This window comes from Formica exsecta, unplaced genomic scaffold (genome assembly GCF_003651465.1).
Source record: "Formica exsecta isolate Colony F162 unplaced genomic scaffold, ASM365146v1 scaffold353, whole genome shotgun sequence".
Classification (NCBI taxonomy): domain Eukaryota; kingdom Metazoa; phylum Arthropoda; class Insecta; order Hymenoptera; family Formicidae; genus Formica; species Formica exsecta.
Genome location: NW_021850780.1, coordinates 423,684 through 448,860, shown reverse-complemented (window position 1 = coordinate 448,860; position 25,177 = coordinate 423,684). Strand labels below are relative to the sequence as shown.

The window sequence follows — 25,177 nt, the reverse complement described above, 5'->3', positions numbered from 1 at the left end:
AAAAATTAAACATTAAATAAATAAAGAAATATCTGAAAATTACTATTATTATGAGATATAAACTGATTAATTATATAATTTTGTATAATCAATAAAATTCGATTAGCATGTATTTTAAATTTATTAGTTTCAACTATATTTAATTTTTTCCTTTGTTCCTTGTCTTTTCTACTTCCAACGCTTACGTATACACATCTATCCTATTTTAACGATAAAAAGCGTGAAAAAGGGCAACTGAATTTAATTGCACATTTATAACAATCTATTCCAACTACAAATGGTGCGTATCGTTGCGTGTCGCTAAACACGTGGTGTCAGTGGCATCGTAAACATAACCTGACATAACCTGCAAGTGAGCATCTTAAACGACAAAAATGTTGCGAAGGCAGGCACGATTGCGTAGAGAATATCTCTACAGAAAATCCGTGCAAGATAAGGTGAAAGGTATTCAAGAGAAGAAGGAGAAGCTGAAGCATAGCTTGGAGGAGAATGTACCGATTCACCCGGATCTGAGGAAAAGCGCGTTGCACGTGCAGAGAAAGATCGAATGGGAGGATGCCGGACCGCAGATGGCAATGGCCATGGGCACGGAGATGGGCGGCGGTGCCGTGGCCAACCACGAGGACGACGAGTATCGCTGGGCCGGCGTGGAGGACCCGAAGATCGTCATCACGACGTCCCGCGATCCGAGCTCCCGGCTCAAGATGTTCGCCAAAGAGCTGCGTCTGATATTTCCCAATTCGCAGCGAATGAATCGCGGTAATTACGAGATGAAGCAACTGATTCATGCCTGCCGTGCCAATGACGTCACGGATTTCATTCCTGATACCCTGGTGATTTCCCATCTGCCGTATGGGCCAACGGCCTACTTTACACTGTCTGGTGTCATAATGCGACACGATATACCTGATATTGGCACAATGTCAGAGCAATATCCACATCTAATATTTCACAATTTTAAAACTAAACTAGGAGCGAGAGTGATGAACATTCTAAAGTATTTGTTTCCTGTACCGAAGGAAGATAGCAAGAGAGTGATCAGTTTCGCTAATCACGATGATTATATATGTTTCCGCCATCATACGTACAAAAAGTTACATGGAAAGGATATTGAAATGACAGAAGTTGGACCACGTTTTCAGATGAAGCTATACGAGATCAAATTGGGAACCTTAGACACTGAATCATCGGCTGACACAGAATGGGCTTTGAGGCCCTACATGAATACAAGTCATAAAAGGAGATTTCTATCCGACGCAGATGGTTGGGAGCAAGAAGATAGCATTTAATTTAATTGTATTAATATAAGCAATTGTTTAGTTGTGACAGATTTTAATAATACTAAATTAATATTTTTATATGTGTAATAGAAATGCTTTCTTGTACATATAGTACTATCAAATATTCTCATTTAGAGTGTAAAAAAGTATAAAAATAGCACACACACATAATGAATATAAAATAATCATAAATGACATATCAAAGTTTCAAAGTATTTCAATATTATTTGAGGATTTATATATAAATGCTATAGTGAAAAACATGCGTCGATAATATAAATTATTGGCCATATATGTAAAGAAGCGTGACAAAATTGCTTTTTGCTTTTCAAATGATAGAAGCAAAAATTTTATATCAGAATTATAATACATTGGGTTTATATTTTATGTCTGTTCACATATTAATAGTCTCTCTCTTTTTTTCATGTAATCTTGATATAGAAAATATTATTCGACTACAATTAGCGTCAACTATATTTGTCACGGTATTAATTGTTTAATACTCTTTTTGATAATAATTTCATATATAAAATCTAAATGTGTACATACACGAGTATATATTATGCAAAATGTATAATGATAAATATATTGCATACATTTTATAATTATATAACATGCTATTCAAATATAAACTTGACTCTAAATATACAAATTAGCCAACAATATAAAATAATTAATTAAAGATTTATGAAAAAATAATTATCTTTATAATTGCAAGTTAAAAAGAACTGGATTACAAGATAGTTATACTTTTCTCACATACCTATTGACAATCGTTTTATATTGATATGGCAAACAAAGATCTCGATTCAATGTTATTCTTTCCGCAAAGATTTTTTTTTGATTCTTGATAATTTTATTTCACGACGCGCGAGAAAAACTTTGTACTGCGAGTCGGTAAAAAAACTTTAGAAACTTCGGCGATCCGCCTGAAGAAGTCGCGCGATTCGAATTTATAGGTGATGGGGTGGCTAATTTTTTATGATTGAAGGGGTTACAAAATTACGCGATTATGAATCAATAATTTTGTCACTTACCCATCAGCAGCCACTGCGCTTCGATACGGCAAACGAAGACTTTGATCCAATGTTATCCTCTTCACAATGATTCCTCTCTTTTTTTCCCCCGATTCTTGATAATTTACACGATTCGCGACGCGCGAGAGAAGTTTCCGCGAACCGTTAAAGAAACTATCGCGTCTCACTTGAAGTTTGTCGCGCCCCATTCGATTTCGTCGGGAGAATAAAGGGAGCGTTTATCTTAGTTGAAGGTTATTAAAAAAATTCCCGATTTTGAGACGAAAAATATTATCACATACTCATTAGCAGTCACTGCACTTTGATACGGCAAACAAAATCTCGATCTAATTCTACTCTTTTCGGAAAAATTACTGTCCTTTCTTCCCCGATTCTTGATAATTTACACGATTCGCGACGCGCGAGAAGTTTCCGCGAACCGTTAAAGAAACTGTCGCGTCTCACTTGAAGTTTGTCGCGCCGTTCAATTTTGTTGGGAGAAAAAGGGGGCGTTTATCTTAGTTGAAGGTTATTAAAAAAATTCCCGATTTTGAGACGAAAAATATTATCACATACTCATTAGCAGTCACTGCACTTTGATACGGCAAACAAAATCTCGATCTAATTCTACTCTTTTCGGAAAAATTACTGTCCTTTCTTCCCCGATTCCTGATATTTCGCACGATTTGCGACGCACGAGAAGAGTTTCCGCGAACCGTTAAAGAAACTGTCGCGTCTCACTTGAAGTTTGTCGCGCCGTTCAATTTTGTTGGGAGAAAAAGGGGGCGTTTATCTTAGTTACTAGTTATTTGAAAAATACGCCACATCTTGATAATAATATTATCACATACTCATTAGCAATCACTACTGTACCTGAATATGACAAACAAAATCTCGATCTAATTCTATTCTTTTCGTAATGATTTCTTTTTCGATTCTTGATAATTTTCATATTTCCACCTGTATAAAACTCGGCTGCGTCCTATCTGAAATGTTTCACGATTCGAATTGATTGGCGAATGAAGGAGAAAGAGGTTTCCTTAATAGTTAGAAATAGCGAGAAATATGAAATAAAAATTTTTAATCACGCATACCTATTAAAGCAGTCACTGCATCCGCAGCCACAGATGTAAGCGATCTTATTTTTTCCGCAAAAATCTTTCTAACAATCCCCACAATTTCGCGCGGGAGAGGTTTCGTACTATTTATATAAAGACGAGCACCGAGTGTGAAACTGCCGCCTGAAGTGAATCTCGCGTCTCGGAATTGGCGCGTGCGGCGTATTATTCAAAATGTCGCGCGCTGCGCCGGCGCACATCTCGGGCGCGAACACACGTCTCGTGCGTAGCAATTGTTTTCGAAAATACATCGTAAATAAATAAAGGTAATTTCGTAAATTTTACCGCGACGTGCGGGCGAGGAATCGACGATTCTTTTCGTACTCGTAAGCGCTCGTAGAAAACGTTGATTCGAAATTGGCGGCGCGATTGAAAGTAGCGTCATGAATATGAACATTCGTGAGCCCGCGAAATCCGACGACAGTACGCCACGGCGCAGCGCCCGCGTTCAGGCATCACGGTGGCGGAGGGACGCTATGGATATGTACGGACCGTCGAAACCACGCACGCAGAAGAGCGACGGTGAGGATCGGTTTCTCGTTTCACGCGTCTGCATCGGATAATTGGTTTTTGCTTGCTCGGCTGGTATCGCTTGCGGTGAATCGCATGAATATACGCGCGTTGGTAGAAAATCTCGGAGTTTCTCTCTCCGGCAATATTCGGTTGCGACTTGGTGCGTTATATGTGTATGTATGTGAGGTGTTATGTAGATACGTTTTGGCGGCGCGCAGTGAATAATCGCCGCACTAACTGGCGCCGTACACGAAATATTCGTGTACTGCGTCATTGGAATTTGAAAACTTCGAAATCGAGCTAATCTCGCGTCAAGTCTTTTCCTCGTGTCTCTATGATCTCTTTAAACTATAATATACATTTCTTCGTACATTGCTTAAACTTTCTCACGATTTGTTTACTCAATATACGAAGTTGTGTCAAGAGTAAATGCACTGGACCAGAAATGTAGAAATATTTTTATTATATTTTCAAATTTATTCATCTGGTCGTTATTATTCCCTATGAAATGTTTGAATAATTGAATAAAATTGTCTTTCATAAGAAAATAATACAGAATTTCCAAGACAAAAAGAAATCTCCAAGTTGTACCGCAACTGGCTGCCTATGCCTTTAGTAGCTGATACATCGTAGCCTGCATAAAAGTAGTGTTTCTATACTGTGCCTCTATCCTGACTCTATAGATGTTTAAGCCTGGTAGTTAGCTATTGCAAAGTATATTAGACCCTTTCCTTTGTTTGGCAAGGTGCAGTCTGCTTTATCTTTCAGATCTAGAAGTCACGGGTATCTCTCGCAGTGGCCGAGTAAGGAAGAAATCTTCTAAGCTCGTTGACTTTGAGTCTCCTGATGATCTCACGGAAAATAAACTCAAACGACAGAAGGCGCAACAGTTACAAACTCAGCAACTCTTGGATCAGTATGAAGTACAACAACAGCAGCAACAACAAATATTGCCCACCCAATCTAGCCAGTCCCACCAAATTGTTGGGCGACAAAGAAAAAATTCAGGCTCCAATCATGTGCAACAAAGGATCAAGGTGGAATCCCTGTCTGATAATGAGATACAATCATCGGGTTCAGAATCTGACGATCCCTCTGGGATAAATGAGGATGAGAGATACAGCATGGACTCTGGAAGTGACAATGAAGTAGATCCCCTTATGATAGATGATAGAGAAACGGGATTTAGAAAACTAGAGCCACCATCAGGTCAGGAAACACCATCGCAAGCAAATAGTTTATACATGCTTGAAAAATGTAAGAAAAAGTTGATTATTAAGGATGGGAAAATTATAGGAAAAACGAAGGCACAGCGTAAAGACAAAGGGGTACGTACTTATAAAGAGCGATACCATAGAATGGCCTTAATCTTTTGATATTTTTAGAAGACGAGATTTACCGCTTACATGCTATGGGCAAAGAAAATTAGACAAGAACTGTTAGAGCAATCTCCTTATATGGGTATTTAAGCTACATTTATTCTTTTTCATACAATTACAAACGCATGCAACTTTGATGTTGTTTATTGATTGTTGCTTTTTGTAGATTTTGCGGCAATTTCTAAGCGATTAGGAGAGCTGTGGGCTACAGTACCACATCTGGAAAAATATAATTGGCGCAGACGCGCAAAACGCCTAGCAGCAAAACCTCATACTTTACCAGCGAGTAAAGATGAGCCTATCTGGAAAATGCCACCACCCGCCTCGCGAAAAAAATTCATTAATAAAATTGGTGGGTTTGTTTAGTTCCTTGTGTATATAAGCAGTGTACGATTTGTGTGTCATGTTATGCAGTAGTTTATGTATCTTTGTCTTCTTTATGTGCATGTGCATTAGCCAAAAATATTTATTGAACCAAATATATATTCATCCTTTATAATCTTCTTTGTAGTCCTTTTTTTTTTCTTTTTTTTTCTAGCGTGCATGCGCTTTGTTTAAATGTGAGCAGTACAACATTAATAAATTATTCTCCTATGCATTGTATTTCAGGTAATGGGAAAGAAACGAAGACTACTACCAAAAAAACTATCCAACTCGGTGTGCCGTCTGTTGTCGGGAATATTCCAATCTCACCGCCGTCAAATCGCACCGGTAAAGATCTGGTCAATGAACCGGTAATAGGTACGGGAATGTACAAGGTGATTGGAACACAGCCGATTGATGTTGCGGCTCATCTCAAACTGCTTGGCGAAAGCTTAACGATCATTGGGGAACGTTTGAAGGAGCACGATGGACAAATAGCTGTCTCTGGCAGTCTTTCGGTTCTATTGGATTCATTGCTCTGTGCCTTAGGTCCATTAATTTGTTTAACGCAACAATTGCCAGAAACTAACGGAGCTAAACCAGAGACACTTTCCTCGATGCTCGATAACATCGCTTATCTTATGCCTGGTCTATAATACATGTACAAAATATTTAAAGAATAACCATTATCAGTAATTGTGTAAATATGTGTATCAAGTTAGATAAAAATGAGTAGGTTGAGCATGAAAACAAAAATGGAGATATATGTCATTTATTTGCTAAAAGTTTGAATTTTTGACACAGATTGTCGTATTTTCTTATCTACAGATATAAAAAAATAGCACATTATGTTTTATATAAATAATATATCATTTGCAGGTGTAAAATAGCATTGTGTTTTCTATATAAATAATATATTGTATAAAAATTATAATAAATATGTAAATATACAATTTCAAGTAGGAAGTGGGCTAATAAGAACTAAACACAATAAGTAGATGCAACTAAATTATGTAAAAATCTTTAATTTCACTGAATGTTCCAAATGATAAATTCATGTAAATCTATCAGTTCCAGCTATTAAGAGATAACGAAATTAATCCGAATTTCATCTTTTACTAAAGACGAAAGCTGGTGATAATGAAAACTGAAGGTCAAGACACATGAATTTGTTAAAGATGATTCAAAGGATCGAAACGTGTATTGGAATTAAAGATTTTTACATAGTTTAGTTGTGTGCCTCCTTATTGCGCGTGACTCTTATTAGCCATTTTCTACTTGAATTTTTATATTGAATATATAAAAACTTTCGTTTTATTTAAATATTTAAATAGTTCTATTATAACTAACTGTACATGTGATATATATAAAAATAATATGGTACAACTCTATTGTTCTGGTAAAATAGGCGGACATGTACAAAATAGATTTTTATCACCATATATATCGTCTATCCTTCCTATGCTTGGCCAAATCTTGTTACTTCCTTTCACGAATGGCTAGAAAAAGACAGATAAAATTCTATAATTGTTGTATGTTCGACTAGATAAAATATTTAAGAGATACTTACAGCGGGAAAAGCTGCTAACTCTCGCGAATATGCTCGATTCCATTTGGTTGCTATTACTTGTTCTTGCGTGTGAGGTGCCATCTTTAAAGGATTTTGTTCAATATCTAATTTTCCTTCCTCAATATCTGCAATCTCTTTTCTTATAGCTATCAAAAGAAATGTCAACGTGAATAAAAGCGACAGAAATATTAATGTCTAATTTTATGTTGTTTTAAGCATAACATTCAAAAAGTTTTTATAAAACTTACAGATTAGAGAATCGCAAAATCTATCTAACTCAGTCTTATCCTCGGATTCAGTCGGTTCGATCATTAAGGTGCCAGCTACAGGCCAACTCATAGTTGGTGCGTGAAAACCATAATCCATCAATCTCTTCGCAATATCAACCGCCTCGACGTTAGCGGTTTTCTTCAAATCCCTTATGTCCAGAATGAATTCATGTGCAATCAGTCCGGTTTCACCCTTGTACAACGTGTTGTAGTACTTTTCCAGTCTCTTGCTCATGTAATTAGCATTGAGAATGGCGACTTGCGTAGCTTTACGCAAGCCTTTCGGGCCCATCATCTTGATGTAAGCCCACGATATTGGTAAAATGGCAGACGATCCAAAAGGCGCGGCCGACACAGTGCCAAAACTCTTTATATCACCATTGCCGTTACCAGAACAATTTATTACCGGATGATTTGGCAGAAAAGGTATGAGATGTCGCTTTCTGTAAGTTAAATTATATACATATGTATAATTTGACACAAAACTCTTTCTTTTCAAGATGAAAATGAATGTTACTTACACTCCGATAGGACCCATGCCGGGTCCACCACCTCCGTGAGGAATACAGAACGTCTTGTGCAAGTTGAGATGTGAAACGTCGCTGCCATAATCACCGGGTCGACATAAACCGACTTGAGCATTCATATTGGCGCCGTCCAAGTAAACCTGCCCGCCGGCAATATGTACCAAATTACATATATCGCCGATTGTCTCCTCGAATACTCCGTTTGTCGATGGATACGTGATCATCAGGCACGACAACGTCTCTCGATGCTTGTCGATCATCTCCGTTAGGTGCGCCATGTCGACGGAGCCGTCCTTACGCACGAAAATTGGCTCCACCTGCATACCCGCCATTTGGGCGGACGCAGGATTCGTGCCGTGTGCGGATACCGGAATTAAACATACTTGCCGGTGCTTTTCGCCCTTGGATTCGTGGTAACATTGTATAGCTCTCAAACCCGCGTATTCACCCTGTGCCCCGCTGTTCGGCTGGAAACTGATACTATCATAACCGGTGATTGCGCACAAATCACGCTCCAATTCGGCGAACAATTGTTGATATCCTTTAGCCTGCTCGAAAGGAGCAAAGGGATGCATATCCGTGAGACCTTTCAAACTACACGGCATCATCTCCGTCGTTGAATTCAGTTTCATCGTGCAAGAACCCTGATATAAATATTGATGTTAATTAACGTTAAACTATACCAGAACACATTTTTGTAAAATTGAAGCCGCTTACCAATGGAATCATACTATGTACAAGAGACACATCCTTATTTTCCAGAGATTTCATGTATCTGACTATTCTTGTCTCGGAATGATAGCTATTGAAGACAGGATGTTGCAAGTACGGAATAGTACGATGGAAATCTGACTTATCCAAACTTCTCGCGAGAAAGTCTTCGTTTTTGATAACGTCTTCAACTGTAGTATTCACCGAAAATACATTATAAAGATCATTCACGTCCTCTATCGTTGTAGTTTCATCGAGGGCTAATCCAATGGTACCGTCACTGTAATATCTGCAAATTTTCGTTCATAATTTTATCGACAAAATTATTAATTGTTATTCCGCGTCTATTAAGAGGAGAGTACACAAACCTTAAATTTATTTCAGCTTTGCTCGCATTCTCTTTTATCTTCTGCGCAGAAATTTTTGGTGATACTTTAATAGTATCAAAAAAGTACATGTTGTTTATCCTATTTCCAGCTACTTCCAAACCTCTCGCCAAGGCCAAGGTCAAATTGTGCACTCTGCTCGCGATGTCACGTATTCCCTGAGGACCGTGATACACGGCATACATTGCGGACATGTTGGCTAGCAACGCTTGTGCGGTACAGATATTGCTGGTGGCTTTGTCCCGTCTGATGTGTTGCTCGCGTGTTTGGAGGGCCAACCGATAAGCTTCCCGTCCGTCAAAGTCTTTTGTAACGCCTATCATTCGACCGGGCATTAATCGCACCAGTTTATGTCGACACGCAAAGAATGCGGCATGAGGACCGCCGTATCCTAGAGGTACTCCGAAACGTTGACTCGTGCCCACGCATACGTCGACGCCGAATTCACTCGGTGGTTGAAGTACAGCTAATGCCAGTAAGTCAGTAGCCGCGCAGACGAGTGTCTGAAACGTAATGCATATCGTTAAACTGCGATATACGACGATCACATTCGTATAATATATTTGTGAACGAGATACTATTTTTCTATAAAAGTTACGAAAAAAAAACTGTCTTTCTTACATAAAAAATATTTATGAGGCGAACATGTTTGTTCCTCTGTATATATCATAGTTTTTTATAATAATTATTACCCCGTTAGCGTGCGCCTTTTTGACAACGCTGTTGAAATCGTGTATACAGCCAGTCGTGTCGGGATATTGCACGAGAATGCCGGCGATATCCTTCCCGCTGGTATCTACTTTGAACACGTCTCCGACTTCCAACGTTAAACCTAGGGACGCAGCGCGCGTTGCTATCACACTGATAGTCTGCGGATGTAATTGGTCGGAGAGAAACAACTTTCTTCTCTTATTATGTCTGCACGCAAGCGACAAAGCTTCCGCTGCTGCCGTTCCTTCGTCCAAGAGGGAGGCGTTCGCCACTTCCATCCCCGTGAAGTCGCATATCATGGTTTGGTAATTCAATAAGCTTTCCAGTCGTCCTTGCGAGATCTCTGGCTGATAAGGAGTGTACTGCGTCGTCCTGAGATAAGATACAATAGCATTCTTTATACATTTTCCTACACATATTTTATGTTTATCGGTTTTGTTCTAGCACGATTTACCATCCTGGATTTTCGAAGATGTTACGCATGATTGTGTGTGGCACACAGCAATTATGGTACCCCATACCTATATAAGAGCGCCATACGTCGTTTTTTTCCGAAATTTTGGTGACCTTCTTCATCAGATCATATTCGGCTACAGAATTAATTAATTTGTATTACTTTTATATTCCACACAATAATTCTAAACTCTAATTGTATATTATTTCAACAGAAATCATATAGAACATATTTCAACGTAAATAATATATAATTAGAGTTTTATACGATAAACAATACGATTAAATCTATGCAACGACATAAACTTAATTCTATTTGAGATCACGTGAATACGAGACGGACACACGAGATTGACCTATGACCTATAAGATAACGATAGACAGATCGGAGGTTATCAATTTTAGGTCAAGTCGAACCGTAAAGTCTCGTGACTTGTCACGTTTCTACAGAATGACGATTGTCTTGCAAGGAAAAAAATACTGTTTATATATTATTTGTCCATTCTTTTGTAAATTACTGTTTATAACTTTGCAAACAAGAAACAAAAATCCATCATTTCACTCCAAATTAATATGAGAGGAATTTCTAATTGTGTTTTAATAAAATCTAAATTAGATGTACCAATTAAGAACACATTACTCACTAACTGGCTTATCGAGATTTAAATCTCCCTTGCGAAGAATTTTAACTGGTACTGCCGCTTCCGTTAATTCATCAAGACTCTGCAATATCGAGTTGCAAATGAAATTAATTACAAGTATCTTTTTCTCATTAATAAAAAAATTTAATAAGTGTATGTTACCTTAAATCCAATTAATCGCAACATTTCTATTTGCTCGTGTTCTCTAGGTCCGATATGCCTTGCTTGAAATTCCTCTTTTGACGGGAGTAATTTATCGAGATTGTTTTGCAAATTGCTCAATCGCAATCCACGCGCATGTTGAGCTATGATATTATGTTTATTTAGAAGTCTCGAGTATCGTGTCACTTTTAAAGTGTGCTGCATTGTAACGTTTTAAGAGACCGCGTAGAAAAACGTTAGCGATAAATACCGCACGTATATACTACTCGAGGATCTTCACAAAACTAAGAAGTTATGAACTTGACGGAGATTTTATACTCAGTATATTGATATCGTACAGTCACACAGTATATCGATATCGTATGTCACAATTCTTGATTACACAGCTTGAACTTTAACCTTGGCTTGTACAATATTGAAAAATTATTTTCGCAATTATATCTCTTAATGTCCAATCTAATATAGAGTTCTTCTATTAAATAGATGTTTTTTTCCAAACTTTGTTTTTGCTCCTATTTTACAAATATTGTGCAACACACAAGGTTTCGTATAGCAATAATTTTTATCAACTTGATTATAATAATTAATAAAAAATATTGCAATATAATATAAAAAGAGATATATTTTTATAATATATAGATATATATATTTTACAAGAACTATTTTTATTTATATCTTTGATATACAAAAACATTTGTATGTAAAATATATCAATCCAGAAAAAATGTTACAGGTAAGGTTGCTTCATTATACAACGGTAATACATTTAACATTACTATATACACTTAAATCTGTTGTTACTCTATTCAGAATACAAATACGATTGAGGAATTGAAAAAATTAAAACCTAAACGATAAATATTTTAGAATTTATCAAATTATTTTCCAATTTTGGTTTAAAACAGTGTTGGATGCAGGAAAGTAAATTTAAAATACATTTGGAAAACTATTGTAAGACTAGTCTTTATTTCATAAACTTATCTTGATTTTGCGTGAGTATCTTAGCAGATGATTTAGCATCCAAGAAAAGTGTATTGACTTCCTCAACATCCTCTTTCTTGATGCTGGTTCTTTCATTGATTTTTGCAGTCAAAGCCGCGGGTGTTAGAAGTTGCACTACATATCGCAGAGTCGTTTTCGTACCGAGTTCACCGAGAGCGGACAGAGATTCGTCCTCGATTTGCAGTCCTTCTGTTATAGCTCTCAGCTTCACTATCTGCTCAATCTCTTGCCTAGAATATGGAAGAGTCTTGATGATGAGCAGACGGTCCAATAGGTCCAGAGGTATGCCGTGTGGAGAGACGATGTCTTCGGTTCCCCGAATCACGCAACGGCCACGATTTGTGGCGAAAATAACGATCGGCGCTATAGCGCTCTCCAGCGCGCGATGCAGGTAAGTAAACGTTTCTATGTCTAGCATGTGGACCTCGTCTATGAACAATACTCCTGGTACTAATTCGGCGATGCCTTGATCGATATACTTGTTTACTACCTTGTTTATTTCTTTCCGCAATTTATCTATAAAATATAATTTGTATATATAATATAATATATACACATGTCTATTCTCAAATATTAGTACATATATTAAATTAAAAAAAATCTATAATACATAAGTAATTTGCTAGAAAATATTAGATATATAAATAATATAATGTCTTATTTTACCTGTAATTTCGGTTTTTTTAGGTTTCATTAATTGCCCCATCATGGACATTATATCCTGTCCTCCTTGTGGCTTGGCATTGGCTACATCTAAATCATGCAACGTTACATCTTGAATAACTTCCTTCTTTTTATGTACATCACCTTTCGGTAAGGGAACATATTCTTCTGCTTCCAAATCGAACTCTGTAGCAAAATTATCACTCCGACCTTGCCTCTTTACCGCACCACTATTGGCTTCGATATAAATTACATCGCCAGTTTCTACTTTCTCTTTCTGCAGAGACTCGTATATGGAGGGATCCAGCTTTAACTGTTTTGTGCCTTTAGAAGTCTTCAGTCCGAGGACCACGTGTGATACAGTTTTACCATAACCACCCATAGGATTCTCTGTTTCCACAGGTGTCAACTCTGTGACTTCACCCTCGTATACTTCCTTTGTTTCTTTGATTCTCAAACCAATGGCCCTTCTGAAATTCTCCATGAGGACCTCTGTTTTCTTGATTTCGGAACTATAAACTTCTGAACCCACCATAGGACAGAAAGGCACCTTGTTACCAAGTTCTTGAGCAATGGCAAGAGCTATCGCAGTCTTGCCTGTGCCCGGTGGACCAGCCAACAACACGGCGCGTCCCGCCATTCTCTTAGATTTTATCATATCGACAACAATGCCTGCCGCCTGTAAAAACAAGGTGACAAGACTATATTTAATAATTTTTATCGCATACACCATCTCTTCTATCATTAGTGTACAAAAGGAAAAGATGTAAAACAGCAAGATTTGGAAAAGCAGATTTTACATAAATACAATGTTACTTTTGTTTATACCAAGAAAACAAACCGACATACATGTAATATAATGCAATTCTCATAGCGTTTTCGAATATAGCAGGTTTAATCCCTCTGAGAGCGATTAATGACGTCATTGCATTGTCTCTGCCAATAAGACTTGAATTCATAGTAAAATAGTGATTAATTGATCCGGGTTGATTTAAAACCCGGATCAATTCATTCGAAAACGCTATTAGAGCAATACTATCTCTCTGAGAAAATACTAACCTCTCGCGCCATTTCTTGACCGACGAGACCGGCCGCATTTTGGATAGCTGTGCCTTTCTCGTCAAGTCCCAATCCCTTGATATGCGTGTGTGCGGAGATCCTTTGAGTCTTCGCAGTGCTCTTCACCTCCTCGATCTTCATCACGTTATGTTTTATACAACAAAAAGAATCTGAGAAAATGAAACACCAAGAGAACGAGCACGTTGCTAGCTACTCCTGTTTGATTGATAATGCGTAACTCTCTCGTTCTCTCTCTCTCTCTCTCTCTCTCTCTCTCTCTCTCTCTTTCTCTTTCTCTCCCTCACTACTGTTGTTACAGCAACGCGATTCGCCATTGGTGGAAATCAAACGCAGAGCTTTGCTCACATTACGCGCCATCTTCCAAAGCTCAAGCTCGTGGAATTTATTGATTCGTTCATTCTCGGCCTTGCAAATGTATTTCTCGTCATCTTCTAATAAAATCAAGGAATAAATTCAAATAAGAGAAATACATTCGTATACCGTAAAAAGTACATTTACAACGAGACGAATAATATCGATTACACACAATACATTCGTGAAAGCTGTCTGAGAAATCCGCGTCTAGCAATTGATACATTTTTCGGAAACTAGATGTCTCATGGGACGAATAGTTTCTCGATAACGCCATGCGCAGCCAGGTTTCGTATATAAAGGCATTTCAAGGGGTCTGCTCTCGGGTCCGATGCACCTGGGAAAAAGCTAACGATAAATCGTAATCTTACTTTGAAGTTGCCGCTAATTTCAATACAGTTCAACTATCTCAGCCCAAGGTGCGACGGCGACCCATTTTGCTGAACATCCTTTTCTCGTATAAATTTTAATGTATTTTTTATGCTCTCTCTTTTATATTTTATCGAACAATTTATATTTCTTATATCCATGATTCGACTCCTCTCTGATATTAATTTTAATCGTGATATATTTAAAGTTCCTTTTATCCATTTTTAGATTTCTTTAAGCAAAATTGATTAACATTACAGAAATAAAACTAAAACTTGAAATCTTTTACTTGAAATTTAATTTTATATATATTAGAATTAAGTAAGCACTTTTTTGGAATATTACATATATCTTAATTAAAATTAGAAGGCTGTGGAATAAATTCGGGAGTAATAAATAAACTTTATTGTAATATAGACTTTAAATTTACAAAATTTATGTGTTATTAAGTACCATGATAAATTTCTTTCAATTCCAGATTTTTTGTTTCTTCGGCTGTCAATTATCTTCCCCGAAACCGAATCATACCTTATGCAAAGGTTTTGTTTCTTTGATTTTAAATTCTGGCACTACAGTTTGGTTGTCTTTCATCTGGAAAGAGAAATGTATTAAATACAAACTACTAACATATAGAGAAGCGTTGCATAAAAGTTGAGCATACTTTGACATGAGCGTATAATATAATTCCCACTAATGTCAAAGTTATACCAATGACTTGATTTATCTCCAATGTTTCATGGAAAAGTAATGAACCTCCCAACAAAAGGAGGCAGAATTTGGAATGTCCAACCATATTATATCTGAATATTTTGTTAAAGCGTGTAATACACAAGTTGATAAATTTCTTGTAATAATTTTACATAAGGATACGTTAAAGGTGAAGTCTTTCCTATGATCCAGTAGGAAGTCAAATTCACAAAAAATGCAACCACACCTGATAAGATCACCATGACCTGTAAATGATATAAAAATAAGATAATTTAGTCGACGAGAACAATCTTGATTAAAAAAAATTGTCAGAAACATACTATATCCAATAGTGACCAATTATGTGTGAATGTTTGCCCAACTGGCTCCAAGATTGGAATAACAATCAAAAGCATAACAGTGGATAATGGTGCTTGATAAAATAACAATTGCATCGGATCCATCTGAAATTCTCTCTGCTTTCTGTTTATCATCTGCAAGAAAATGTATATGTAAATTTTGATATTTATTGAAAATTGAGAAACAATCATAACGTACCACTTGATACAGGGATGTCACAAGTACTCCAAGCGTCGCATAAATGGTTCCAACAACATTGAATCGTATATCGTAATAAAAATTGATCACTACTCCTAGTGTAATCGGTATCAACGTTAATTTAACAAGCGTGCTAAAATGCTTTCTATAAAATATCATTTGCATTACTATCACGCAGGGTGTCGTTAACATTTTCGCCACCTGATAGGTCCCGACCGTGTTGTGAGCCAAGCTCAGGTTCGTCAGAACGACGAATCCGCAAAATGTCATGGCGATTAACACCATCTCCTTGATGTCAATATCCTTGACGCAAAAGACGTTCATCTTTTCGCAAATTATCAAGCCGACAAACGTCATAACGAAGTGTATCATGGACAGCGTGATGTTCGGAAAGCGGGTGTGAATATAGAGCCATTTGTTCAACAGTACAATTACGATCGAGAAGATTACGTTTAGCAGCAGATAAAATGCAATGACCACCTTCTTGTTCATTTTACGATCTCATATGTTACTGTTCGTTTTTTCAAACCAATATTTTCGATAGGTAATGGACTGTGATGTTTAATGTTTCAGGTTATGTCTCGAGCGTGTACACATGTCACATTCCAGCCAGTGGATTGTCGAGAAGAAAATTACAGTCGCTCCATTCGAGCTTATTCATTTCTCCATTTCGCTCGTAATTGCTAATTCACAGATATCTCTCGAATGATATGCCATGTTCGAGGAGCGTCTCCGGATATATATATTTATTTACCGATTATTCGACATTTTAGCGTAGAGTTGCGACTATTCATTCCCTCATACGACTGACGCTACTACAAGTACTCCACGTGACTCTTTTTTTCCAAGTACACAAATTAGCTATACAAGCAAACTCCTACAGGGTGTCCCGCGCGAAGTGTCGAGATATCGATAATGACTTTATTATTAGCGTTTGAATTTGGCCAATCGCAGTTTATCTAGCTATCGAAAAAATGTATCTCGCGACGCTGCGATTGGCCAATTTTGAATTCTAGTTCGAGGACTTGATCGATACCTCGAATAACCATGATTCTTTTTTGCAAAAAAACACGAATCAGATACTCGGTACATACACACACGCAGCACTGCACATACTACACATAGGTGACACACACACCACACACACACACACACACCAACGCTACGTAGAGCACGAGACGAGCGCCAAAAATCGTTCGATATCCGCTCGAATTTCCGGCGGTTTTCTGTGATGTAAAGTAACAAATCGCTATAAATTTCTCCTGTATCATCTTGAAAATTATTGGAACATGGTGGAATTTCCGCTGGGATATCGCGAAGTCGTGCCGGATCAAACTCTGCCGGAAAAATGGAAGGAGATCACCCTGAACACAGGTGAGCACATCCTAACCTCCACGTGACGGCCCGGCAAACCGAAATTTCTCTCGTAACCTAACATAAGAACGCTTTGAAAAACTATTCACGATGATGCACAAATAATAATGCTCACGGAATAAAATATTATACGACGTTTGCAAGTCACGTCTTTTTGTACAACTTTTCTAACCTCTATCTACCTGTTACTCTTCTATTGTAAATTAGTTTCTGGATTTTTGAGAAAAATTAAGCGCCAAATCTGACAGGTGCTATAAGAGATTGCACATTAAATACATATACATATCATAATGCTTTGACAAAATTAATAAATAATCGCGTAATAATGCATGATAAATACAAAGTTTGATGACGTCAAGATAGTTGCTTTTTTATAACTATAAGGAACAGATATAGTAATAACTTTATTTTTTTTTTGCAGGTGGAAGCCAAAGTACGTTACAGGATATAAAGGTACCAGAAAGGGCTGGCGGTTACTCGTACAGAGACTCATCAAAGTATTTTACTCGTAATCGTTTCATTTATTGGCGTATTTGTCATGATGTACTCGAATTGATTGAGCATAGTCTTGACATTAATCTCGCCAACTGTCGAGTCAGATACAAATTTACGGATACCCCAATTTTGGATGGAATTTCTATTCATGAGACAATTAATTCTGTCATTATCCTGATTGTCACCGTTTCCAGTGTTCACAAACTTACCTTTTCTCACCCAGATAAAATTCACAAACAAGTGAGTATACAAGGATATTTTGACTTTCGTCTTTGAATGCATATTGCTTTGTTAATAATAATTTATTTCCTTCCAGGAAAACTTATTGGGTACATATACAGATCTCAATGTACAGTCTATATTCAGTGAAGCTTCTGCACAAAATGCCAGAGATCCTCATACATTTCACATCATTTCCAACGCTGGAACCACAAGTAAGTTTGGAGAATATAATGTAATATATTCTATACATATGCTTACAGCATAGTAAATTTATTTTTATGTATTATTGTCACTATTATTTGCATATTGGGTGCTCACTCGATCGTTTTATTTGACTCGTAGACTCTCCAGTGCCCCATGCAGCAGCGTCGTGGCTTACATTGCCACAGGAAGAAGCACTATTTGCTCTTGCCTACAATTCAGCAACTATATTACTTCTGAGGCTCGACTCACTCACAGGTCTTGTACATACCAGTGAATTGAAACAAGATTCGATAGTGCCCAAATTTCTGAGCGGTATAGCCACAGCGTTTAGAGGTCGTAATACCGAAGCTCACGTTGCCATGTCCCTCGTTATACACAGTTACGGTAGCGATACGTATTTGTTCGCGTTATGTCGAGAAGGTAACGTACGTGTATGGTCTTGTAATAAGACGCAGTGCGTAGCTGTGATGGACGCGGCAATCGAGAATCGCATTGTGTCTCGAAGCGCGCAAGGTCACGTCTTGAGGAAAGCGCTGGGCACCGATAACGAATTGTATCTCGGAACATTTTTAAAATTCAGCGGTGGATGCGAATTTAGCATTCTGAAGCCTATGCAAGATAACGGCATATTCAAGTTTGTTAGATTATGTACGTTATACGCGCCGGATGTGAGTATATCTTCATCGATATATTTTTCGTTTATTTCGCTATATAAGAGAGAACGTAATGAATTTATATTATTTCTAAATAGCAACACCTGGTAGATTTTGCATTCACACCGACCAGATTGTGGGCAGTGTGGAGAACGGCAGACATGGACGCCGTGGCGGTTACGCACGCACAATTATCGCTGAATGGCACGCAACGTATTAATTCCGAATGGGAGACCACAATTTTGGAACAAGCGCGCGACAGAGATTACATTGTAACCGATCCTGGAACCGATCCGAGGCAAGCATATATAAATTACATTTTTCATCCTGGACAATTCTCGTTGGTGGACATCACGAAAGCGCTAAGTATCTACAGAAGATCCAACGTAATAGCAGAAATGACTTTTTCACCGGCTGTCTTAAAGGAGAGAGTGTGTATGGCGGTGGAGGCCGAAATACAGGCGGAAGTGATGGATTCCGCCGATTTACAGGCGGATGTGATTATGGATGAGGATTATCTCGAAATCGCTAACCGATGCTGGTCGAAATTTTATTCGTGCGTCGTTCAATATCACGCTAACGGTACTCGTCCTGTAGGTCTACTGTTACTGCCGAGCGTTTACGGCATTGTCTTATTGAAAAAATCATCCTTATCGCTTTTGAGACCCATGGAAGCTTTAGAACATTTAGTGTTTTGCAACGACAAGTCTTACACATCCCGTTTCAAAACAACGCCTGTTCTATCGCAAGACGAAGACACGTGCCAAGATCTAATTACGCTAATGTCCGCGTTGGTCATATTGGGAGAACAATTGTCTGAAGAAACTAAAACTGAAATTGAGAGAGATTTGTATCATCTTAGAAGTCCCGATATTATAATCGATGATTTGCTGTCAAAATTGATGTTGGAACCCGACGATCCGGTGAGTATCCTATAATTAGTTTTACTCTTCTTTTTTTTTTTTTGTTAGACTAAAAATCACTTGCATGTTATCAACAGCTATCGGATTTCGATTTCCAATCGGAGCTCTATCACAAACTAAGTAGTGTCAAGGATATATCGGGCGCTATGGCCATGTTGCTTGATGCTTTAACGTACGATCTTGGACAACCGAGTAAGCTGCAATTCGAGAACGATCACGATGCCTCAAGAATCTTGTTAAACGTCAATCATCTATTCGGCAGCCAGATGGGAATTTCCGCGATTGCGGAAACCATAACGCAAATAGCGCTTTTGAGATTCTCCATCTGCAGAGATCTATTGATCTTACAGCAGTTCATATTATTGCGTCCCGAGATATTTGACTCGAGTTCCTTGCATACCATAAAATCATCGTTAGCGCCGAGAACCGTTGTACTTACTCAAGCTTACTATGTCGTTACATGGATATGTGAATCTACGGCAACATATACTCCTTCGCAATCCTTACTGTAAGTTTTATTACTTAAATAATTCACTATAGTACATATGTATGTACATGTACATGTAAATTTGTACTTACACATATATTTTTAAATGTCGATGCAACGAAAGTGTAAAAAAAGCTATGAAATATTTCCAGCGAATCCAGCTCGCAGCGTCTTTCCATGTTGAAGCTCGTTGATCCACGAATCAACGTCGGACAAAGGCAGCATCGATCCCTGTCGCTCTTAGAACTGTTTATCCATAGCAGTGGTGGGAAACATGCTCATATGTTGATGGCTCAAGCGAATATGGATCCGATGACTCTAATACCTTGGCATTATAGTATGCTGACGCATGTAACGCTTATCGCGCAACTTATGTATCCTTTCATAAGTCGTATTAGTTTTAATATATTGTATCAAGCCCTGATATATATATGGGATTCAAGATTTATCACGTATCTTTATACACATTTCCTTAAATAATCGAAATTAGATGGCCGATATCCGGAAATTTTATCTTTCCCGAATGGTTACTCTCAAGTTGTCAATTCCTGCTTGTTCAAGAATATGTGAGACTTCTGAACACGTGGTGCGAGTGGAATAGCGCCTCAAGGAAGTTTATCCTAGCCATTGCATTACTAGAAATGGGAGAGATGCAAAAGGCGTGCGATAATTTCCTTCGTGCTTCCAATGGAATTTTGACTGACGTATTTTTGGTGGACGCCTTACTCAACTCTAACGTAACATCAAGAAACAAGGATTTGGTCCATTATTATCTAAAGGTTATCAAATTGTTTGAGGAACACAACGCATCCGATTGTATCATAGAAATTGCCGAGACGGCTATAGCGACCGCCGACATGGATGACCCAAATTTGCCGACGCTCCATTCAATAATATTCGCGCAACACCTGGGTCTAGGTCACCACGCAGAAGCTTACCATTGCCTGAACGCAAATCCAGACGCTGCACGTAGAGTGGATTGTTTACGGCAATTGGTCGTAACGTTATTCGAGAAAAAATTGTTAATAGACTTAATTTCTTTTCCCTACGTCGATATGTATGAGGATCTCGAGAGAATAGTAGAGGGCAGAGCCAGAAGCGTCGATCTTATGGAAAATAATTATTATAACTTCTTATATAGTTTTCACGTCAATAAACAAAACATGCGGAAAGGTAAGTTTTTGTAATTTGAAGTATGTAACTGAGTATCATTACTATATTTATATATTGTTACTATATTTTTATAGCCGCATCCGTAATGTACGAACAAGCTATGCGTTTAAGTCAGGAACCTCATTCTGCACCGATTATAGCGAAGCAAGCGCAATGTTTACTGGCGTGTATTAATGCCTTGTATCATGTAAGCGAAAAATACAGATGGATCGTAAGACCTGTCGATCAGAACATCTCCGGCGAATTGAATTCGTCGAACGCGCAAAAGAAGAGAGACATAGATGGAAAAGAAGTGTTGCATTACAAGATAAAGAAGCAAGTTGAAGTCCTCGAATTGGATGATATCAAGAAAGAGTATTATATAGTAGATGCGAGATTGAAAATATCGAAAGTCAATTCGGAGATGCATATAGTCGCACATACTGGTAAGCATCTTTTAATTGTGTGTAATTTACATTTCTACGAAAATGCGATCGAGATTAATTTTGAAAATATTTTTGTATGTTCACAGAACCATCCGAGCTGATTATCACTTTGTGCAGTACTGGCTTGTACACAACAGCACTACACTTGTGCGACGAATTTAAAATTAGTAAAGCCTCTGTACTCGAAAGTTTAACTTCTCAATGCATCAAATTGAGCCAACACGAGGATCCAAATGCCTGGGACTGGCTAATACAAAATGATATATTCGGTATATGTTAGCCATTAATAATTTTCATCTTATTATTGCATCGAGAATCATGTCTAATTTTTTCTCTATAAAGCGCTATATGATAATTAATATTCTTCTCCAGATATTGGAATATCTAATACAACCATTGCAAATACCGCTTGGAGATTGTTGGAATACTTCACATTGAAGCATGAAAAAGACGACAACAGTGAATTACATAAGGCCGTTGCGCGTAAATTATTGCAAGATGGAGCCTTTCTACCACAATGGTTATTGATATCGTATAAAGTGAGTAATCCATTAATCGAAATATTTTTTTTATTTTTCTCTATTTCTTTTATCTAGAAAATATATTCACATAAATATTGCAGAAACGCAACGCTTCGGAGCTTCTTCGTCTCATGTTGAATACCGGCCGATTAGTGGAAGCAAGCGAGTTAGCTGTAGATTATATTAACGCGGCATTAGGTAGCGGAAAAGAACATTTTGGTTTTGAGACACCATTAGTGGCTACTGCGCCACCAACCTGGTTGCCGTTTAATACCATCGAAGTATTGTTAAATGAATTAGAATACTTAAGTAAAAACTCCACTTATATAGAGGTATGATAAATTTACTTTTCTCTGAAATTACATACTAATATCATGTTAATAAATTACAATTTAATACATGTTGCAATTTATGTTTTAGAGCTACGATAGATTAAATTCAACGCTGGATAAATATCTAGAAACAGCGGAACGTGTTTCCGAAGATATGATTAAAATGAAAATGATGAGTGAACACTCCTAGTAGTAAGTAACATATCTATTTATTCAATGTATACAATTGTTACAAAATTTGTAAATATTCGATCAGTTCTGTACTCTCACAGTTTAATGTATATAAAAGAGAAAGATTTATTCAATATAACAGTCGATCATTATTTGGCTTAAACATGTTAAGTGTAAATTGGCTCATGATTAAGCGATACTATAGCTGTTAATATGATAATGATAGCGAGGATTGCGGCAACAATCGCGGCTACTGTATGAGGACATCGTTTGAACAATACCTATAATCATCATATGAAATTTGCAATTTTGATTGTATGTTTGATAAAGAGCGAAAGAGAAAATTTAATATCATGTAGATATTAGATCAAATAAATTTTTAGACATTACCATCAGCAAAACGACTACTCCAAGAATAAAAATCGATCCTACCGGTAAGAAGAAAGATGCGGTCCAATAATGTCTCGACATTTCAGGATCTATAATATAATATTGCTTTGAATTTAATCTAAAAAATTTTATAAATATAACAAGATATATAAATCGGCATCCTACTATATTTTCACATATACAATAAAAACAGACTCACCTACACGCCAATTTTGATGAAATCTATTGTAGAGGGGAAATGGAAATTTTGTTATAATACTTTTGTTTCTTTCAATTACAGAATTGGACATATTCTGTGTATCTATCATTTGCATACCACCGCCCCTCAACTGGTCTCCTGCGATGTACATATTATCAATTTATGTTATTAGTACAACGACTGAAACAGTATCAAAAATCATCATTTGCAGTTTTTGAAATTAGTTTTCATTTTGTACATTCGTTAAACGTGAATTTTCCGCTATGTAATAAGGGAATTTGTTTGTATAATGATTTAAAGTGCCAAGAAATGAATTATACTACACTTTACACATCTTGTTAGAGTACAGTTTATGGTAAGGGTGCTTTGTTGAATGTCGAGTATTTTTGTTAATTTTAAATTATTGTTATATTTGTATATGTATACCTCAATATTTATTATTATATTTTCTATATCTCAAAGATCATTTTTTTTTTTCGTATGGTGAGATTAAGTACCACTGCCAAGTTTTTCTAGTTGATACTGCAACCTTACCTCTTCTGTAATCTAACAACATAACGCGCTGTCATGAAAGACTGTTACTGATTCTGATTATTTTCACAATAATATTATATATATATATAATGACATTATTATACAGAATAATGAATTCTTCCATTTTTACATTAAACTCGAATCAATAAACAATTTGATTGCTTATTGAATGTTGACAACAATAATGTAACTACATGTTCATAAACTACTAAAGTTTTTACTCGTGATTTTGATTTATAAAAATCCTATCGTATATTAATATACTAGAAAGATTAAAACTATTATAAGAACAAAATATAGGACAGAGTTACATGTGTATGCTAAACTTTTACAAAATTTACGACGTATAATCATATATATTGTATACGGTGAAGACATTCGTAGTTTAACAAGAAACACTTGTTTTGTATTTTAAATTTTATGCCCTTTACTTGTAAAACACAATGGCATATATATGATTTAATTACGTTATAAAAAATAGTTTTTACACAAAAAACAATATCGATAATTCGTTGAACAACAAATCGCAATACGGTATACCGGTAACGTGATATACAAGATACAAGGCTTCCACGAATACAGGGGTACTCACTTCGAGGCACAGACATTATTTTTGCACGCTAACGCGTGGCTACTGTTATCGCTGATCACGAAATACCATTGTACGAATGCATCCTATTTACACTGTAAATTAAGTCAGGCCTGGATTAATCAACGGTATACACATATGTGGCCGTAAAGCGCAGTAACATTTCCCTTTTATTTGTGTCATATGCGTGTACGCATCACCGAGCAAGACAAGCAATTAGAGATAAACAAGTTGAAAGTTCAATTGCTTCAAAGTGCAGGGAGATATTACACTTGCAATTACGGATTATTTGAAGTTTATCCTTCAGGTTTTCTAGTTCAAACATGTGTGCTTTTTTTTCGTTTTAGTTGCATTTACCAGAAAGAATAAATGTACACTCCGGCTTCTTTCACGGAGAAGAAAAAAAGAGGAGGAACGGAAAAAGGTGCCAAAAGTACAACTGATGAAACATAGCTCTAATTATAATACAATCGTCATTTCAAAAAGCTATATGCCACACACTGGAGGCACATTAAAACCTATTTAAAAGAAAGCAATCGCCATCTGATCGAATCATCTCCAACGATCTCCAACCAGCAGATGCTGCTCAACGATCTTGTCATCTAGAATCTAGAATGCGCGGCATTCGCCGTGATATGTGATATGGCGGCGTATTAAAAAACCGGCGTCTGTGCTT

At 37.0% G+C, this 25,177-nt stretch overlaps 7 protein-coding genes across 18 annotated transcripts; 3 read left to right on the top strand and 4 right to left on the bottom strand.

The window, feature by feature from the left end:
• The first annotated feature begins 277 nt into the window (after positions 1-277).
• Positions 278-1,476, top strand: LOC115238663 (U3 small nucleolar ribonucleoprotein protein IMP4). The gene has a single exon (XM_029812673.1). It carries the CDS (start codon positions 375-377, stop codon positions 1,287-1,289), a length of 915 nt encoding a protein of 304 aa, XP_029668533.1. The 5' UTR covers positions 278-374; the 3' UTR covers positions 1,290-1,476.
• Positions 1,477-3,782: 2,306 nt separating this feature from the next.
• Positions 3,783-6,975, top strand: LOC115238661 (HMG box-containing protein 4). Of its 12 annotated transcripts, none has more exons than XM_029812669.1 (6): positions 3,837-3,936; positions 4,472-4,623; positions 4,702-5,255; positions 5,313-5,388; positions 5,473-5,658; positions 5,916-6,975. In XM_029812669.1, the coding sequence occupies exons 2-6, from the start codon at positions 4,611-4,613 to the stop codon at positions 6,323-6,325; spliced, it is 1,239 nt and encodes a 412-aa protein (XP_029668529.1). In that variant the 5' UTR covers positions 3,837-3,936; positions 4,472-4,610; the 3' UTR covers positions 6,326-6,975. The 12 variants fall into 12 exon arrangements, with proteins under 12 accessions (XP_029668520.1, XP_029668521.1, XP_029668529.1 ...); XM_029812664.1 differs by having other exon boundaries at positions 4,696-5,255; XM_029812667.1 differs by having other exon boundaries at positions 3,848-3,936; positions 4,484-4,623; positions 4,696-5,255.
• Positions 6,426-11,567, bottom strand: LOC115238660 (glycine dehydrogenase (decarboxylating), mitochondrial). The gene is made up of 10 exons (XM_029812659.1): positions 11,100-11,567; positions 10,941-11,019; positions 10,298-10,433; positions 9,825-10,215; positions 9,115-9,635; positions 8,753-9,035; positions 8,030-8,679; positions 7,488-7,951; positions 7,240-7,385; positions 6,426-7,168 (listed from the first exon to the last, which is right to left on the bottom strand). Exons 1-10 carry the CDS (start codon positions 11,301-11,303, stop codon positions 7,058-7,060), a joined length of 2,985 nt encoding a protein of 994 aa, XP_029668519.1. The 5' UTR covers positions 11,304-11,567; the 3' UTR covers positions 6,426-7,057.
• A 186-nt stretch (positions 11,568-11,753) lies between these two features.
• On the bottom strand, positions 11,754-14,095 carry LOC115238703 (ruvB-like 1). The gene is made up of 3 exons (XM_029812741.1): positions 13,824-14,095; positions 12,768-13,443; positions 11,754-12,617 (listed from the first exon to the last, which is right to left on the bottom strand). The coding sequence occupies exons 1-3, from the start codon at positions 13,962-13,964 to the stop codon at positions 12,064-12,066; spliced, it is 1,371 nt and encodes a 456-aa protein (XP_029668601.1). The 5' UTR covers positions 13,965-14,095; the 3' UTR covers positions 11,754-12,063.
• An 851-nt stretch (positions 14,096-14,946) lies between these two features.
• Positions 14,947-16,301, bottom strand: LOC115238720 (solute carrier family 35 member E3-like). The gene is made up of 5 exons (XM_029812766.1): positions 15,810-16,301; positions 15,593-15,745; positions 15,435-15,517; positions 15,226-15,364; positions 14,947-15,155 (listed from the first exon to the last, which is right to left on the bottom strand). The coding sequence occupies exons 1-5, from the start codon at positions 16,299-16,301 to the stop codon at positions 15,087-15,089; spliced, it is 936 nt and encodes a 311-aa protein (XP_029668626.1). The 3' UTR covers positions 14,947-15,086.
• Positions 16,302-16,941: 640 nt separating this feature from the next.
• On the top strand, positions 16,942-23,856 carry LOC115238713 (nuclear pore complex protein Nup160 homolog). Its single transcript, XM_029812754.1, has 14 exons — positions 16,942-17,183; positions 17,605-17,918; positions 17,995-18,112; positions 18,243-18,772; positions 18,856-19,680; positions 19,758-20,188; positions 20,320-20,541; positions 20,658-21,340; positions 21,415-21,765; positions 21,852-22,034; positions 22,138-22,304; positions 22,388-22,618; positions 22,707-22,810; positions 23,460-23,856. The coding sequence occupies exons 1-13, from the start codon at positions 17,099-17,101 to the stop codon at positions 22,806-22,808; spliced, it is 4,242 nt and encodes a 1,413-aa protein (XP_029668614.1). The 5' UTR covers positions 16,942-17,098; the 3' UTR covers positions 22,809-22,810; positions 23,460-23,856.
• LOC115238721 lies at positions 22,810-25,014 on the bottom strand. The gene is made up of 5 exons (XM_029812767.1): positions 24,859-25,014; positions 24,505-24,596; positions 23,379-23,516; positions 23,180-23,268; positions 22,810-23,070 (listed from the first exon to the last, which is right to left on the bottom strand). The coding sequence occupies exons 2-5, from the start codon at positions 24,518-24,520 to the stop codon at positions 22,957-22,959; spliced, it is 357 nt and encodes a 118-aa protein (XP_029668627.1). The 5' UTR covers positions 24,521-24,596; positions 24,859-25,014; the 3' UTR covers positions 22,810-22,956.
• Positions 25,015-25,177: the final 163 nt, after the last annotated feature.